The sequence below is a fragment of the Spea bombifrons genome, chromosome 1 (genome assembly GCF_027358695.1).
Source record: "Spea bombifrons isolate aSpeBom1 chromosome 1, aSpeBom1.2.pri, whole genome shotgun sequence".
NCBI classification, from domain to species: Eukaryota; Metazoa; Chordata; class Amphibia; order Anura; family Pelobatidae; genus Spea; species Spea bombifrons.
The window spans coordinates 33460715-33480155 of NC_071087.1; the positions used below are offsets into that span (position 1 = coordinate 33460715).

The following is a 19441-nucleotide window of genomic DNA, read 5'->3' on the forward strand; positions in this document are numbered from 1 at the left end:
AACATGTGACAGCAACTCAACATTCAAAGTTCCTAGGGGTATGCACCACAATGTAAAGTTGACCTCCATCATGTGCACTGTGGCACAGAGGATGTGATGAAGCAGTTACCCCTGTTCCTCATTGGAAACCTCAGAAAGCTACATATAAGTCCCAGCACACATAATTAAATATTTCAATCTTCGATAACAGTGGATTTGAGGTGCAATGATCGTTCTCTTGTAGACATGGGAGATGGCACTACACATATACATTTATTCATGGTTGAGTGAATTTGAAAGAAGAAAAAAAAGAACAGAACGTCGATTACCATCTGGGTCCAAGCACATCTTCTGCAGCACCCCCAACCACATTGCAATATAATTATCTTTGGAAGGTGTACACCAAATGATTGAGTCTATCACGGATACAGTCAATCACTCACACATATTTTCTCCTCACCTCATCCTATTCAATTCAACTCTCAATCACATTCTCTATGTTTATGTCACCTTTCTGGTCCATGTCTCAATCCCCTTTTCAGTCGAATTGTCCTATATTCCCTATTGAAAAGCTTCCTTTTTTCATTCTTTACTTCTTATTCAGTACCCACATTTGTAATGAAGGACGCTATCCACAGTTCCACCTTGCCAAACTATGTGTGTGAAACCAGGGGCGTAACTAGAAACCTCAAGGCCCCGAGGTGCGAGAATCTGTTAAGGCCCCCCCCAACCCCAACCCATCTATCCCCTTCTCACGATCTACCCACTCCCTCCCTACCCCCCTTCTCACGATCTACCCACTCCCTCCCTACCCCCCTTCTCACGATCTACCCACTCCCTCCCTACCCCCTTCTCACGATCTACCCACTCCCTCCCTACCCCCCCTTCTCACGATCTACCCACTCCCTCCCTACCCCCCCTTCTCACGATCTACCCACTCCCTCTCTACCCCCTTCTCATGATCTACCCACTCCCTCCCTACCCCCCCTTCTCACGATGTACCCACTCCCTCCCTACCCCCCCTTTGTAGGTCACTTACCGTCTTACCCAACTCCTGTGTTGGGAGCGTGAGGCGTTTGAGTCGGGTGCTAGCGCTTCACTGTTGAGCGCCGGCATATGACGTCATATGCTGGCGCTCAGCGTGAAGCGCCGGCACCCGAGACAAACGCCTCACGCTCCCAACACTGCACTCTGGGCAGCGCTGAGGCAGGCGGCGGCGGCTGCAGCGGCGGCATCCTGGATTTCTGTCAGTCAGGGGGGCCCAAGAGTTGCTGAGCGGTTGTTTTCAGCAACCGCTCGGCACCCCTTGGGCCCCCCTGACTGGCAGAACTCCAAGGCCCGGTCGCAGTCGCGACCCAGGTAGTTCCGCCACTGTGTGAAACATAGCACAGTGCCTGAAATACTGTTCCCGTTGGCTGGTGAATGCTGCATCACACTTCCAACTGCCAAAAAGGGCACTGCTTGCTTGTAGATTTGAACCTCCTCTAAAAATGTTGACCCATCAGAACCTTCTTCTTATCTCCAGTTACTGTGGGTAGTACAGCAGCATGAATTCATGCAGTCACTTGCAATTGGTTGCCAATTATTAATTTGCAGCCAATACCCAATGTTGCAATGAGTCAGTCTGGCTCTGCCAGTAATCACTTTTTCTTAGTCCTTGTGTTTTAATATCTTCATGTGTGTATTAAGATTTGCACTACTTAGGCTCCAAGGAAATCATTATTCAACACGGTTTGTCTTGAGTTTCCATTCAAATGGGTTTGATCTATAGAACTCTGCATGGCTCTACACATTTCAAATGATAAACTAAACCATGCTTATAGTTACAATGAAGGGTGGAATGTTTAGGGAGACAGCATGTTTTAGAAGCTGTTTTACATAAAGTATGAGAGGAGAAGAATGATGTCCCTGGTCATACTAATGCATTCTCTTCCCTCTGTATATTTCATGTTGTAGATTGTTTTGTAGGTTTCTATGCAGAAGCATGTCATAACAAATTAAGCAGCCATTTCTTTTATGCATTCTATATATTACTTACGCCATCTTTGATAACAATGGTGCTGCTGTTGTTCAATACATACCTGTAAGGTGCTGATATGCACAGGAGTGCCAGTTCCATTAACAGTATTCTTCTTTGCTGCATTGCCGCCCTTTCCATCTGGTGGGTCAGCCTTTGCAATTTTGGCTTTCTCTGCTTCAATTCTCTTTGGGCTGTTCAAAAACACCTGGACCACAGCATACTCCACAAGAGAAGCAAACCCAAACAGAAGACAGGTGATGAGCCACACATCTATTGCTTTGACGTACGATACCTTTGGCAGCTCTTGAGCTAGCGTGGTACATTCAGATGCCAAGCTGAGCACTGAAAATATACCTAAGAACAAAAGTGGTATAGATGTTAACCCAACTGAGCAAGATTTGGTTAATAGCAGATGTGCCAAAGAAATTGGGCATGTTATTAAAGTAAAATTTGTAATTTTTTATGATTGAACTGTTTGATTTAATAGAAGTACTTTTGGTGTGAAAATTCTTTTTTTTAAGTGTGCTTAAAAACTGTTTATTCTGTACATGTAGAAAATAAAGGACTTTTCTGGTCTGAATAGGAACAGTGCATTCAAATACACATTTCCCAGTTACAGTACATCCCAATGACAAGTGCATTTTATTTCACTAGGTCACAAATAATTGTTGAGGATAATGACAGAAGAGAATGATAATACGCATCTTACACAGTCAGATGAATCCTGAATCACTGATGTAGGTATGACTCAGCCAACTGATGATGATGATGGTCCACATATACATGTCAAACATACAGATGGCAATGTTTTACATGGCGAATGAAATCATAACAAGATCTAAGAATGAAAGCAATGTCAACATATATCAATCAGGGAGATACAAAGATAATAATCAGAAATATTTCGACTTTTTTTTTTTACTCTGCATTAAAGTATTGTAATAGTAAGTCATCAGTCTTTTCCTAGAAAACGTTAGTCATATTAGCTACAATCTTCAACACAAATCACTGGTGACCTGCTCTGAAATAATGGACATATGGCTTCATATTATCTAATGCCATTGCACTTACAAAAATGAAGCTTGAAAAATACAAAATAAAAAAATATACGTTAATATATAATACTTGCAAGTTACAAGGATATTCCCGAGAAATTCATTTGCTTGTTGGTATATTGTTATTATGAAGTAATACCATATGCATAATTATTTACGGCTAATTTAATAAAGGGGTAGTCTCTCTAAAATGTTTTCCTTCTTTAAAGGGGAACTGTCGCCATTACAGCTTCTAGCATAACTAGTTTATCAATTAATGGAATAGATTTTAGCTTGAACACTTACTATGTGGAAGCTGAGATCTGTGGAAGAGCCAGTGCCATCTAATGAATTGGCTATAATGCAGTTCTCTTCATTCGGCACATCCAAATTCAGATAACTGATCCCACAATATATGCATACGGTTGCTTTCATACATATTATATATCTTTAAAGTCGTGTGAAAAAGAAAGTACACCTTTTTGAATTCTATGGTTTTACATATCAGGACATAATAACAATCATCTTTTTTCTTTCAATGCGTGCAACTATAAAATTTAGAATTTAGGGAAGTGCCATATCCCCTCTAATGATGCTAGTAGATAACATTAACTTTTTCCCCTTGTTTTTAAAGAATAAGGGAAAAAAAATCTGTAGATAAAAAAAACCCTCAAATGATTAGAAAATCTAGCACTAGCCAAGAATTTATAATGTTCCACATGTTGTCCCAATTGATTTAAACTTGGGTTCACCTCTGAAGCGTAATCTTGGGATGCTTCCAATGCAATATTCAACAGACTCACTTATGTGTTAAATTGACTGTGGTTTGACAAATTCAGTTGCAGAGTTTGGTTTTCTCAAAAACAGAAAAAGCACATTTGCTCAGATGAAATAAACATGTGATTATGATCAAAATAATTCTTTGTACTATTATGGTCATGATTTTACTGACAAGAAGCGCCTGCTGTGTTTAATAAACTTGGGGATCTTTCTTGGGTATTTTACACCGTTCATCCAAGTTTTTTTGTGCCATCTAAAGCAGGAAAAGAACAGCAATCATTTTGTTTCTTTTGAACCAAATCTTTGAATAGTTATTGTTGCATAGTCATTACGATGGTATGCGAGTGTCCTATAAAGTTTGAGATTAATAGAATCTTTTTTGATCTTTATCAAAAGCCATTTGGCATATATTTGGGTTAACTATTGTCTCCGGTAGTTATACTGTCACCCCGAAGAGTGCATGCCATAATATATTAATTATATGATGTCACGTCGATTATATGACTCATCTTCTAGGTTGATGAGCATAATGTAAACATCTGTATATGTTCTTCATCTCATTGTTAGAAGTCCTGTTTGATGAAACAGGGTGGACAGTATTTTGTAGCGTCGGCCACTTCTTAGCTATTTCTCTATTATGTTTGGTAAATGTGACATCACTGACAGTAGTGCGGCGATTCTTTAGAACCACTGGGTATAGATTGTAAGCTTGCAAGAGCATGGCCCTCTTCTCCTTTTGTATCAGTTTGTTACTCAGAATGATTTTAAATTATTTTACTGACTCTGTTTTAACAGCACTATGGAATCTATATAAATAAATGTAATTTAATGTAAGTTATCAATATACTTAGCACTTGCCTTTTGTATCTGGTTCTGGTATACTATTAGCTTATATTTTGTTTCTTCATCCACTTTTTGTTTCTTTCAATAGCCTTTTTAATACTCAATGTGATATTTCCTCCAATTTTTATCCTAACTTTGCTTGCAGGGTTTTTTTCCTTTACTTTCTGCGTGAATAATTTAGCTTAACTGAATGTTTGCAGTGTAGTTATTTTATTACCAATTTTATTATTATTGCTATTTACATAACACCAAGAGCGCTGTAGAGTTATATATAGTAAATTAATAATACATGTTATGTAAGCAGAGAAAAAGGTTGTTAACCTCCTGCTAGTTTTCTTTTAATATTCCCTTGGTAAAAAAAAAAAAAAAAAGTAAATAGATCCAATAGCGTCACATGCTTTGTAACATACAATGAAATGCACAAAATGCATTGATGGCCGTGATGAAAGCATTCATATTCCTGTATGTTAAGATGGCTTTACTTTGAAACATATATTACCCAATGGTACTCTTGCAGCGCTTGCATCAGGGTTGATCCAGAAGGAGAGCCAAGAAAGGACAACAATGAGTAGGGTAGGAGCATAGACACCCATCATGTAAAACCCAACCTGTCGTCTTAACGTGAAGATTACTTCCACGCAAGTGTAATAACCTTGAACAGAATGAAATAAAACATTTAATTTATGCAATGCAGCAGTCCAGATGTATTGATATGCGATATAAAGCCTATACAATTATAACAAATAATATTTTTTATCGAGTAATAGAGATATCCAATATAGGAGTTAAGGGATCACTCTGTTAAGGTACTGCCTCCCTAATGAACCCGTGGTGTGAGACAAGTTAGAAGAACCCTGAAAGAGAAGGTGAAAATTGGACAACGGAGAGAATTGTGTGCCACATTTTAGGAAGGTAAGTAGTTTCTTTCCCCCAAAGTATAGTATAAAATGTAGTATGCAGCTCTCAAAACCTTAGTTTTCAATGTAAAATCTAATCCAAACTCTTAATATAGGCAACTCTCTGGGGCAAACAGTACTTACCTGTGCCTTTGTAGAATTTGGTGCAGTTACCATATTCAATGTCTTCTGTCTTAATATCAAACTGAGGCAATGCAATTTTTTCCATCTGAACAGGATCTCCTGACTGCCATATGAACCGCAAATCATCTGTTGTGTATCCAACTTGACGAATAACAAAAAAGGTGTTAGGCCATATTATAAATGACAACAAGCCACCTGCTTTTTTTCTAGACTAACTTTTTCTGTTATCAGCAGCGAAAGAGATGCTATGGGTTCTTTCTGGCTCTGCTTTTTTCGTTTGGGAAAACAAAAACATTTCACATGCACTTTGATGAGCAAGTTAAATGCAGCTTAATTATTAAAGTACTGGAAAGTGCGTCCATTAAAATAACATCAAATGAATCAGAAATATAGTGTGGTCATTGTTAATGTTGTAAATGACTTTTATAAACGATTTTTAACAATATATCTTCATAGGTGTTGAGAGGCCATTTACTACCAGCCATCACTACTGTGTTCCAATGGCACGTTGTGTTAGCTAATCCATGTTTAAGTTTAAAAGGCTAATCATTAAAAAACCCTTTTGCAATTATGTTATTTTCTTGTTTTCAATGAAAACAGATAAGTGACCTAAAACTTTTGAACGGTAGCTTATATCTGAAAAACTAAAATGCTGGGTGAAATGTTCATTCTTTGGTTTTGACAACTCCTAGAGTTTCAGATAATACATATTGAATTGAAATGTTAAACAAAGTATACATACAGCTTTCTAGCTGCATCTTGCAACGTTGAGTATCCATGGGGAACAAGGTCAAGTCCAGCGGGCAGGACAAGGTAATGGACAACCTACAAAGCATAAAAAACCATAATGAAAGACCCGATAAATCAGAAATGTGGTTTGTAATTGGTATTCAGAGCCTAGGAGGTGAGATACTTAACCTCTTAAGGCTCTCAAACTTGCTAATAAAGGGCCATAATCCTGACAGTTTTAAAAATCCTCTAATAACCACTGATATTTATGCACTAAAGAGATGGTTTGCAGGAGACTTGCGGTTTTAACTCCCTCACTTTTTATTATTCATTTTAAAGGGTCAACACTAGCAGTATGACGGGGCGTGCTGGTCCTTCATAATGCATAGTTCAAATGGTGTAGAGACTGAAGAAATCTTGCTTATTTACCTATACATTCTCCAGAGCCAGCCAATCTCTTCCTGCTGCAGAAGCTCACTGAGGTTAGACCTTCATAATTTAAAGCAAAGGCATGGAGTTTGAACCACAACTCTCCAGAAAACTCTCCTGACAACTCTCCTTATAGTGAAGAAACATCATTGTGCATCACAGAATTCCTAGAATTATCCTAGAATTCCTGCTTATGCACCCCTCCTTAAACAGAGCTCATGCTTAAGATATCTTTAATGTACAATATATGTTTAATAAGTTGGTACAAGGATGCTTTTAATGGGATAGTTTAATGTCCCTGACACCCCTGAAAAGAATAATACATTTAAAATACTCTGTGAGTACTTACATGCATTCTTCAAAAAAATAAAAAAAAATAAAAAAAAAAAATAAAGCACCTACCTTACTTCAGCTGCCCTCCTCCTCTAAGGTCCGACAATTATTATTTTTTTGGCAGGAAAGTGCCCCATTCAAATTAATGTTGGCACATTCTACACATGTACACTGGGGGTCTGAATTGGCCCTCGTCCCCAGCTTTACCCACGCCAGCGCTGAAGCTGATTGGGGATTAGTGTATCGTGTACAGGTATATTTGTGTTTGTCCGAACTCATTCCCAGCAAGGCATTTAGCTGGCGTGGGGACGGAAAAGGTCATATGATGGCAGGAGTGTCCCATTAAGTTTGAAAACATTATCAAACAAGGAAGGGATAAAGGAGCTTGTTACATTTAAAAGCACAAACATGGATACTAAAAATGCATCACAATATAACCAGAAGCTCAATTTACACAAACCAAAGCAAGAATTCAGTGCATACCCAGTGAATACAATTCAAAAAACACCCAAGGCATAAATATTGAGGAATCCCCCATTATATGACCAATTATTGTTTAGCCTGTCACTATGTCAAAGTACCCCAAGTTTGGCGTGTCATATTTAATTTCTTATGGCTATATTGCTTACCAAGGAGTTGGACTGCACTGCATTTTAACCCAATGAAAGTCTCACGGAATCTGAATGCTTCTTATGGTTTTTTGTGTGCTCCCACTGTGTATATTTTTGTTGTTGTGCATATTTGCAGGTTATGATGAAACCTTAAGGTTGGGAAGACCTGACTGCCCAAGGCATTTCATTAATGGTATCCAGAGAAGACTTTAAATTGCATGAGAGCCTCCTTGGGTTAAAATGCAGTGAAGTCCCACCGATTCAGCTCCTTGGTAAGCAATATAGCCATGAAAAATTAGATAAGAATATGATCTTAACCTTCTGATGTCTTACTTTTCTCCTGGGAGACTGTTTTGTGAACATATTGGTTTTATTCTAGCAGCATCCTGGGAATCTGAGTGTGTATGCCTTTTATGCTTTTGTTTTTTAGGTTGTGTGCTCCCCTTTTTGTAATTTTGTTGTTGTGCATAGAAGCTCAACTAAGCATTGTGTAAATAAGGTTTTGTTAATTATGCAAAGAGCTAGGCAGTTTGCATAGTACTTAATTGCAGTTCTGCCATGCATTTAAAATTTTAATAGACTCTTAATGTGACTTTTTTCAGTTCACTTAAACCTGTTTTAACTTGAAAAAATGATGATGGAAACAAAATATATATATTATATATTATAAATATATATTACCATGTTTTTTTTGTTTTTTTACTTTACATCAGGGGGCTAACTATTTCTCTGCTCTTAAATTAAACACATAATAATGCAAGTATATGACATTTCAATCCTGGATTTATACAATGTGAAAGAAGGACCATATTACTTTAATATTCTACAAAAAAAAAGCCACAGATCTGGTGGTCAAAAAATTTATATTGTTTAACAGGGTACAGACCCCCAGCGCGCAACTCCGGAGGTGGTCGAATTCTTTATACATTTTACATTCTGGCATAATTGATTTTATCCACAATGGAATAATTGTCAGATATTTAAAATGATTCACACATACCTAACAATTTTTGGCAGGCTAAGTTTACTTATGTTATATAAGCAAGATCATGTTCAGTAGAGGAGACTGGGTATAATAAGAAAAGGACTTGTGTATTATATTCTTAATAGATTCAATGTTCAAGTCACAAAAATGTAAACATACTTAAAAGGGATGGTCTAACGTTCAATACAGCCTAACCAACAAATAATGGAAAGTAAGGTACTTTATATTATTAATTGTTTTTTTACAGCGCTTTCATATTCTACAGTGCTGTACAATGAGTAAACAGGGCACAGCAAGTAGTAACATAACGACTTTGGAGTTTCTTTACTTGCTGCGCTGCTCCAGGCTTCCAGATGGAGCTCATTTTGTGAGTGCAATCCATCCTCACTTAATTAATATAATTTATTTATACATTCTGCACTACTGTGCGTATTATTGTTTTGCAGATCTTTCTCTATCATTTTTTCCTTATTGGATCTGCCTTTTATTTATACCCAGGTAAGTTTATAACATATTTTATAACACATTGGTGTTTTCACGGGTTTCTTTTGGTCATCCTTGCACGGGGTTTATCCTTTTTATTTATGTCTTTTATACAACATTAGGTGTATTGTTGTTTAACCCCTGCTGCATTGTTTGATCATATTCCCCGGCCACCCCTTATTCTTTTGTATATTTAGAGATGAGTGATGAGGTAGGCAGGGGAACTGCTATGAAGAGCTTTGAAGGCAAGAGTCAGGATGTTTAAATAAATTCTAAAGCACGCAGGCAGCCAGTGAAGAGACTGACGGAGGGGAGAGGTGTTGGTAAAGAGACGGATGAGGAATATAAGGCTGGCAGGAGCATACATAACAAACGCATGAACAAGGAACTCAGTAGCATCTTCTGTTAGGTAGCAAATAAGGCCAATGTTTTTAAGATGGAGACAGAAGTTTGCTGAAACAGAATGATGTGGGGAGTGAATGAAAGCTCAGAGTGAAGGGTTACACCAAGGAAGCGAGCATGAGTGGAAGGGGAGATGATTGTAAATACTTTATTATGTATTAATTTAACTTGTTTAAAAAAAAAAAAAAAAAAAAAAAGAATTCATTAAATGACTCACTTTTGGGAAAAGATTGCAGCTCCAGAGATTAACCCCTTCATGACAAAGCCCGTACATGTGTCCTTAAGGGGTTAAAACAGCCTCAGTGGCAGGAAAATGCACACATTGAGATCAGCTGAACTAGGTGTCTTGTTAGACCCACCTGGAACCCTTAAGGGCCCTGGCAGCAGATGTTTCCCTAAACACATATCCTGCAAGCCAAGGAGTTGGGAGGGCAAATGCATATGGGGGGGGGGGGTTCTGTAGAATCCCTCCATGTATTTGCAAAGGGTACCGCATGAAAGTTGAAAGGGACTATTCAGGTATGAATGCATTAAAGTGCTGGAGTGTCTCTTTAGAAGTGTATTGGGCCCACACAGATTTTTTTGAAACAATGTCTGCATTAACTAACACAATGACTGATCCATAAAGAAAGAATAAAACTTTAGGGGACCAGAAAATATATAAGGCAGAAACAAATAAAATATTATTTTTGCAATGGAATCATACTGAATTGTGATAGATTATATATTTAAAATATAGTAAATGTGGAAGTGCCATTTTAAAATAAATACATGATTCTGGTACCAAATACCATGTTAATAAATTTACATAAGGCTCCTTTATAAGATGTTCAAATTAATATTTTGCAGCTATGCCATCTATTGAAGATGTAGCCTTTGTTTCCCAAGAGAAGGGAATCTTGTCAGATACATACGCAGCTAAAGGTAATTTCTAATATCCGGTTGTTCTGTAAAATTAATATTACAAAAAACCTAGACAGCACTTTCATACATATTATGCTGCCCCAAGACAACAGCTTTTAAATACAAAAAAGAAAAAGAGTAAAACAAAATATGATGCATATTGCTGTAAAGAGTTAGCATTAATACATATAGAAGTTCCTCTTTAACAATACAAATAAATAACTTGACACTGGTGGACCAAATGTATTTCAAAAAAATGTCACTGGTTCCACTTAAAGAACATGAGGCAGTGCTGACCAAGATGAAATACAAGCATTTTAACAGTACAGGGAAAAGTAATTTTCTAGAAATAGCGGCATGCCTTAAAAAGTTGCGATGGAAGAAAATCCAGTCACTGTGGTTTAAGTTTACAATGCTTGCTAAAAGGTCATAGACAAGCAATTAATATTTTTGTATTGAGACATACATAACTGATGCCACAACAAAGTTGAGAGACAGATGTATCTGCTGTGTAATGAAGACCCACATGTTATGATCAATGTTACACCATGTCAGGCTCCATTCAGGCTGCGGAGCGGCTTCTCTTTAGTTCCCTCCGTCTCGCTAGAGTTCCCCCCCCGTCTCGCTAGAGTTCCCCCCGTCTCGCTAGAGTTCCCCCTTTTGCTGTAATCTATTCCTGGATTTCCATATGCTCTGTTCTGTGCTTCTGATTCCTTGATTCCAGTTCTGCTCTTAGCTTCAGCTCTGTTTCCTTTATAAGTTTTGCCCCACCCGTTTGTTATGTTTGTCTCAGTCTGCAGTCTAAAGGTATGTCCTTCAATGTTTAGTTTCAGTTTATTAGTAATTCAGTAGACGGGGTTTAGTGTTGGGACCCATTGAATATTGGATTACTTTGGCGTAGTGGTGGGCTAAGCATACTATGGCCATATAATGTGACGGAATCTCCAATTGTTATCACATAGTCCTAGGCTAGTCCTGTATTTAATGTTGTCTGTCTCTTATGTACCTTTGCCCTAATTTCCCTGTATCGTCTGAGGAGTTTGGTTCCTCTCTCCTCTCCCCATGTCTCAGTTTAAGATATCCTATCCTTGCTTAAAGGAAAAGTGTCTGAGGATCTCGGCTCCTCACTCCATCCCTTGTGTGCCTTGTTTTCCTGTCCCCTGTTGTGTCCTGTACCACGTATGTCAAGTCTGGCTATGTTCCTTGCTTGTCTCCCTGTTCCTTGCTCTGTTCCCCTTTCTTACTATGTTTCTCCTGTACTCTGCTTAGCTTCCAGCCTGCAGCATCCTGTACATTCGTCTTTAGAGCTATGTCTCATACCTGCTCCAGGGTGCCTGCAGGATATTACTTTGTTTTGAACTGGACAACATCCGCTGCTATGTCAGGGCGCTGGTATGTGGCCGCACAACCCTAGGTGCTCAACACCCGGGAGAGTGCAGTCGCCCTGCACCAGGCCCTGTCCAATGCCGCTACTGCGCAATAACTCCTGAACACGATCTTTGGGCGCTCTGGGTCATTACAGTCGTCTATATGGACCCAGTTCCTGACACACCATCAAAAAGTGTGTTCCAATATGTGCACCCTTTTGCCATTGACACGTACTGTCTTTATAGAAAAACCAGGTTGCAATAAGTTTCCATTCTACCAAAAGTGTGAATTGGCTTGGCCAAAAAAATTGTGATCAAAGACAAAGTAAAGAAAGAAAACTTACCTCATGCTAAGAAGCACATCGCCATCACGAAATATAAATAGTAAAATATTTTCTTGGGTGACATCATGAAAATTGGCATTCTTTTCATTTGCAAAAAATAAATCTGGCTTCCAGAGACATTTAAACATTGTGGGATCCACTGTCAGTGCGTCGGAACCTCTGAAATCACTGGGAAGTTTGAGCCGAGGGTCATTCCATCTTTGCCGTAGAAAAATATTAACCCTGTAGTCCTGCAAATAATAAACACAAGGTAATTTAAATGATTTAAAGCCAATAAGGAAAAAACAGATAACTGAGGAAGTTAAGACTTATTGCAGAATGTGCTCATGTTTCAATAGTCAGAAGATGAACTACTATAATTAGCATTTTCATAGTCTCAAGATCAGGTTTAAAACAAGATAAACAAAGCCTGCAGCCTGTGGTGGTTACGGAGATGTCTGAAGATGTTGAAAAACAAGATACTTCACTACTGCACTGTAGCAAGGAAGTCTCTGAACTGTGCCATTGCTGAAGGTCCATTATAGTATTGTGTATCGCCCCAAACAGTAAGTGTCTAAATAAATTAATAATTTACACATTTCCAAATATAAAATATGAGAATATGTTATATATAATGTTAACCATCTTCTCAAATCTCCTCTATATAGGCATCTGAGTCCTCAAATCCTCAAGACTTCAAAAGGCCCAGTTTAACAGCTATTTTTCCTTATGTCTGGAATGCTGTGGTTGATCTTCTGCTATAAAAAAAAAAGTATACATTAAAAGTTTTGCATGGATGGAGATTTAACAGGAAACTTTTATTATATATAAATATATACCGTATTGGCTCGGATATAGGCCGCCCCCGTATATAGGCCGCACCCTAAAAGTTTGGTGCTTTTTTAAAGAAAAAGTTTTTTTCTTTAAAAAAGCACCAAAAACATGCGGCCACTCTGTCCCCCCCCCGAGATATGCTGCCACTCTGTCCTCTCCTCCCCCCGAGATATGCTGCCACTCTGTCCTCCCCCCCTCGATATGCTGCCACTCTGTCCCTCCCCTCGATATGCTGCCACTCTGTCCTCTCCCCCCCCGAGATATGCTGCCACTCTGTCCTCTCCCCCCCCCTCGATATGCTGCCACTCTGTCCTCCCCCTCGATATGCTGCCACTCTGTCCTCCCCCCCCGACTTACCAGAGTAGACTCCCGGGTGTCTTACGGGGCCAGAGGGGGACATCTATGCACATCGTGTATACAACTCCCGGTGCCGGCACTCAGCGGAAGTGCCGGCACCGGAAGTTGTATACGCGTATTGCGTAGATGTCTTCCGCCGGCCCTGCAAGACACCCGGGAGTCTGCTATGGTAAGTCGGGGGGGTTAAAATGCATCGTGCGGATGTTCACCGGCAAATCGCTGCTGCCGGTGAACGTCCGTGCGATGCGCTTAGACAACCTCCCGTGCCGGTACTCCCCCTGTGGAAAGTGCTGGCACGGGAGGCTGTCTGAGCGTATCAGACAGTAGGATGCAGGTCCCCTGCACTGCTGCGGGGGATCTGTATCCTAACCCCGCTGCCTGCCCGGCGCCCGGAACTGCATGTCCCGGGCGCCGGGCGCTAGACCCCGAATATAGGCCGCACCCCCACTTTAAAGACTTAAAGTGGGGGAAAAAAGTGCGGCCTATATTCGGGCCAATACGGTATAATATATATATATATATATATATATATATATATATATATACACACCATTTACGATATTTCATGTAGAAAATTATTTCTACAAGTCGTTGAAATAAACAAAGATGAAATTCGTTGATTTTCATTGCTTAAAATAATTGATGTCAAAAAACCACAATGAGCACCATGTATTTTTCTTGTTCTTTCTTCAAGAATAAAGCACATTTTGCTTTTGGTAAGAATATTTTCAATGTATACAATGGGAAACACCGTCAACTAGTGTGCGAACGTAACGGAGGCTTCTTTGTAATAGCATGCTGCTATGGAAACCTATTTTCAGTGTCCACTTCCTGTAATAAAATGCTACAGTACAAATGTCAATATTGCATTTTTAACCATGTGCCCCAAGTATGTTTTTTTACTGCTCAAAATAGGCGATATCTATAGAAGTCCACTTTACCTCTGTTCAAAAACAGTCTTAACCTAACCAGGTTTTGTGTGATTACTGATTAAGCTGTCCTTGATCCTTGTTGTTCTGTCGGTCTTAGTAAGGAATGAGGCAAAATCGTTTCAATAACGTATATGGTTATGTAGGATTTACCTCCGTAAACTTTTGATTAAGCAGCGCCTAACAAATATTCCTACAACTAAAATCACTATAAACCAATTAATTAAAAAAAAACAAGCATAGCTAATTTTAAATAAATATAATATAGTAATGGTAAAAGAGTAGGCGGTATACCATTTTGTGTTATACCACATGATATTACAAAATAACCAATACTGATATCAATGGTGTCTATGCTAAACAATGGACTATAACCTTATAAATTGTATTTAATACAGAAAAGAATGTGACAGTATGGCAGAGTTTAAGGCTTGGGTGAAAGCTATTTTTCTGTCTTTTTTCTAAACGTAGCAGGCTCCAGTCTGCGGTGCTGAGTGAGTCTTGATGTATGAGTCTCGGCCAAGTAAAAGGAAATAGCATGTATAAAGAATGTGCGGTTACAAACAGAACCTAATCAGAGCAAAGGGATCAGGATCAAAAGAATGTGGTCAAAAGGTCTCCATGTGAGTACTTGCTTTAAGCAACTGCCACTGTTTGTATTGGCCAAAAATGTGAACTTGTGCATTGAATTAATATCGTATTCCAGTATCCACTATTATAGACCCTCAAATATCTGACATCAGTCAAAAGCAGTTTTTATAGTCCCTTGAAGGTAAACTAAATCAATTACACATTGCTCGGGTTACTTCATATAGGCAACGCAGAAGTAGAACAAAAGGCATTTATACTATTTTACCACCTGCATTCCAATGTCCTTAGAATTAATCCCTTAGTCTATAAATCTTGGCATGAGATTTAAAATTAGCAGTTCCCTAGCTGAACCCAAATGCCATATAGGTTTTACAAGTGGAGAGCTTTCAGGTCGTGTCAGCTCTCATATCTTTAATATGTGCCTTCCCCTACTCGCTGTTCCTGTGGAGCATAATATTAAATGTAATGTAACTTTGGTTGCAATTTGATATATCTGAGGTCTAATGACACTGTAACTGCTGCCGGCATATGATGCGCTGCATGCTGATGCTTCATGACATCACTCCATGTAAGCAGTTCTCTTTCCATGGAAGCTGTTGGGCACAAAACATTACTACTTGAATTAGCTTATCATAACCTAAATACTACAGAGGCAAGGCAACCCCAGCACTTTCTTTATTCAGTCTAAATTATCTCTTCTTAACAGGGTTGGCATCTCTATGGACCAAATGTGCAGTGAGCATCATCCAGTGCTTCATTTTAGGTAAGTTTAAGTAAGCAATACAATTAGGGGGTAGTTTAGTCTACCCTCAGATGTCCAATATTATTATTAAAAAATACATGACGAATTCTGATGACTCCATCTGTGCATATGCAACGGGAGGAAATAATTTAGGGGACATTCAGCTATTACATGTATTAAAGTGTGTATGATGGCCAAAATGTCCCTTTAAGTATCCACACTAAAGATCTCTTTCGCTTTCGAACCATGTCTGTGGTGCCCAACACGAAAAAAGAAAAGAGTTGGAAAATCCCAGCGGAATCAAATGCATACATGTTCCCCGTCTCCTGAAGTTGATCTCAAAGTCTAAACAGCCCTAAACAGTTAGTGGTAGAGCCCTAGACTTGGTAGAAATAGTAAGAAACAAGTGATTGCTAGATAAAATGTGTAGCATCCGACCAGGTTCTGAAAGTCTTCAGTTACATAACAATATTAGCCTTATGCCTCCATTACATTTTAAAAATAACCATTTATTTTCCCCAAAGCATTTACTTTATCCACTGAATGTTTTTAATCACCCTCCCAATTTTCCCACATCCGCAAGCAGTGAGCTTATGCATGCATGTATGTATGTATGTTATTCATTATTTCTTATTGTACTAGTTTATTTTAATAAAAAACCTAAACAAATAGTATATACAATACCTGGGAACACTGGCGTTTTTACCCTAATTTCAATGTCTCCGGTCAGATTCTCAGGGTCACGCAATCTGGAGTTGACTCCTTCCTATTCTACACCGCTGCGATCATATTTAAGACTCCTAATTGGTGCTTTTCCTACCAGTATGTTATGGTATTTCTGCTTGAATGCGTGTTACCCAATTAAGTATATATTTAAAAAACAACAAGATGTCCATGAGAACCGCTATTACAGCCATTTAGTTAACACATTTGGTAAGTAGCCACATATAATCTTCACAATGGACTATTAGAGGGGTTATATTTCAAGAACCTTAGGATCAGCTCATTTAGAAAGTTTCCAATCATTCCTACAATTTCAGATTCATACAAACAATAATAATAATAATAATAATAATAGTAATAACCTGTCAGTTATTTTTGGTATAGCAATGAACAATGCTTAAATATAAATATAGATATTTCAATAACAAGCTACCTTCAAATACAAATTGAATAAAATATATCAGATTTTATATTTAGAAAGCCCACGCTCTAGCCCCTGTTATATAAGCATAGCCAGTTTGTCCGTCTTAACCTAGGAAGGAATAAATGGCCAATAAATAGCCAGGAGTAAGCAGTTACTAGAGGTCTGGGTATGGGAGAATTTTAAATTTACTGTCCCAAACACCCTCATTAACAAATAATACATATTAGGGTATCCATTCTTCAAAACAAAAACACTATGTTGCTGCAGCTTCCTTGCTCTTCTGCGGTCCAACATTTCTTGCTGCTTGAAGTCAATCGAAGAGAGCTTGCCGCTCATGCACACAGGGGTCTGAACAGAACCCGACCCCAAGTCACAGAATTAGTGGTGGAGCGAAACACATCTCCTGCACAGCAACTAGCTGGGGAGCAGGGAAAGAGGCAAATGCATGTGATGGGATTCTGCAGAATCTCCCATGTATTTGCAAATGTACGCTATTATATGCATTGAAGAGCATAGGATGGCTACGGCATCCCTTTAACACCACGACATGCCACTTAATTGTAATAAATTACTTGGGATACATACCACACAAAACCTGAAATAAGCAGCATATGGGATTTTATGTATATAGCAAACATTTATTCTTTAACCCCTTAAGAACAATGGGTTGTCCTTAAACCCATTAAAAAACAATGCATTGTGAGCCCTTACATGTACGGGCTTTGTCATGAAGGGGTTAATTTTCCTCTTAAAGCACCATTAAAGGATCTAGGCCACCAGCATGAATATAAAAGATCCTAATAAGATGTGAATTATAGGACATATAGCTAGGGTTTAAGACTATAGCCAGTCAAGTCTAATGTTACATATCTATTCAGGTTAAAGCCAGCTTATATAAGAACTGATGCAAAGATCTTTCATGGTATATTGCACAACACTTGATGAATATCATTTAATCTGCTACTGCTTTTATTTGTATACTGTATTGCATACTGGGATCAGAGAGCGCATATCTGGATGGCCTTAAGAAAAATAAAGGGAGAAAATAGGTCAGCTCTCAAAAAAACTCCTATTGTTATCATTTTAATTTGGTTGTGCTTGGGATCTGATTAATTGAGCTCTCAAAGTACATAGTTTCTTTGTCATAGCATAATGAATTTCATGTCTCCAGTCTTGCTAATATTTCAGCCATGTCAATAACTGATTTAATATGTGATTCCCTGTGCTTTTCATGCCCAGCGAGAAGAATGGATGCTATATTGTTGTAAGAATATAATATTTTTTAATGGCATTATATACAAGGTCAGCTTTTTCTATAGTTCTTATGATCACATGTTTGATACAAGTCATGTCTTTATTAAAAGAAAGCTTCTATACTCATGATTTCCTTTTATTTTTTTTAATATACTAAAATATAGCCAAGTCTCCAGTAGATTGATTTAATAAAATACTAATTAATTACTTAATTCTACAATGCCTTATTTGATTGAAAGCAATGTGTAATGTGGCAGCACAAGATAAAGAGTGGGTACTGTAAAGAACATATACTATATATACACCGTAAAAAAAAGTGCTAATCCCATATGTTTGAAATAATAATAATAATAATAATGACATTTATATTGCACCAGCAGATTGTTAGGGTAGAGTGTTAGGAAGGCACGTTGTATGTTTCTCAAAAAAGGTGGGTTTTCAGAGAGCTTTTGAAATTTGCGAACAAGGGAGAAAGTCTGAAGGAAATATCAGAGAACGGGTACAGCTCATGTGAAATCCTGAATACGGGAGTGGGAAGACGTAATGAAGGTAGAAGAAAGACGCAGGTCATGATAGGAACGAAGAGGCAGGTTAGGGGTGTATTAGGATAGGAGGGTAGAGTTATAAGGGGGGGTGCAGAATTGTTAAGGGCTCTGCAGGTCAGGAGTTTTAATTGTTTCTAAGGTGTATGGAGAGCCAATAAACCTGCAGTGTTCTGGATGAATCGGAGCGTTGAAAGACATGAGATGAGGAGACCAGATGGGATATCACAAGAGAGCGGATTCATATTTTGGTGTTTCTTGTGTGATGACTGGATATGAGGGATGAAGGAGAGCGCAGAGTCAAGGATGACACCGCCAAATTTGGGGAATTTTTTCAGTCAAGTGTGACACTAAGGCAGCGAACTTAGTCAGTTTGTTGGTTGGTGGAGCAGAATTAGAAGAGAGGGTGAAAGGACAGTCAAAGAAATATAGATTTGGCTGTTGTCCGTGTATATGTGGTACTGGAAACCAAATGAAGATATGAGTGTCCAAATGAAGAGGTGTAAAATGGAGAAGGTAGGCTCATTACACTTTATGCTTAAGGATTTCATATATTTTCTAAGGATGCCTAAAGTTTTCATTGCCCTTATCTACTCAAACCATACTATTGAAACAAGAATGTCATTTTGGCATCCTTTCTACAATTCTACCCCTAGAAACATAGAAAAAAAATATAACATAATGGGAAAATTATTCAAAAATACGTTTTCTAGCTCTCTTGCGCTTCTTCCATTTAACTTGACTTCAATCAATGAAATGCTTTACTTTGTTTTGGCACCTGAAA

At 38.4% G+C, this 19441-nt stretch overlaps 1 protein-coding gene across 1 annotated transcript in view; it reads right to left on the minus strand.

Moving 5' to 3' along the window:
- The window catches only part of GLRB (glycine receptor beta), a 41497-nt gene that overhangs the window by 966 nt on the left and 21090 nt on the right, over nucleotides 1-19441 (minus strand). The window contains exons 5-9 of the mRNA XM_053460321.1: nucleotides 12283-12512; nucleotides 6439-6521; nucleotides 5697-5837; nucleotides 5156-5308; nucleotides 2061-2353 (exon numbers count right to left, since the gene is read on the minus strand). Of these exons, the coding sequence (XP_053316296.1) occupies nucleotides 2061-2353; nucleotides 5156-5308; nucleotides 5697-5837; nucleotides 6439-6521; nucleotides 12283-12512 (900 nt within the window). The remainder of the gene's footprint in view (nucleotides 1-2060; nucleotides 2354-5155; nucleotides 5309-5696; nucleotides 5838-6438; nucleotides 6522-12282; nucleotides 12513-19441) is intronic.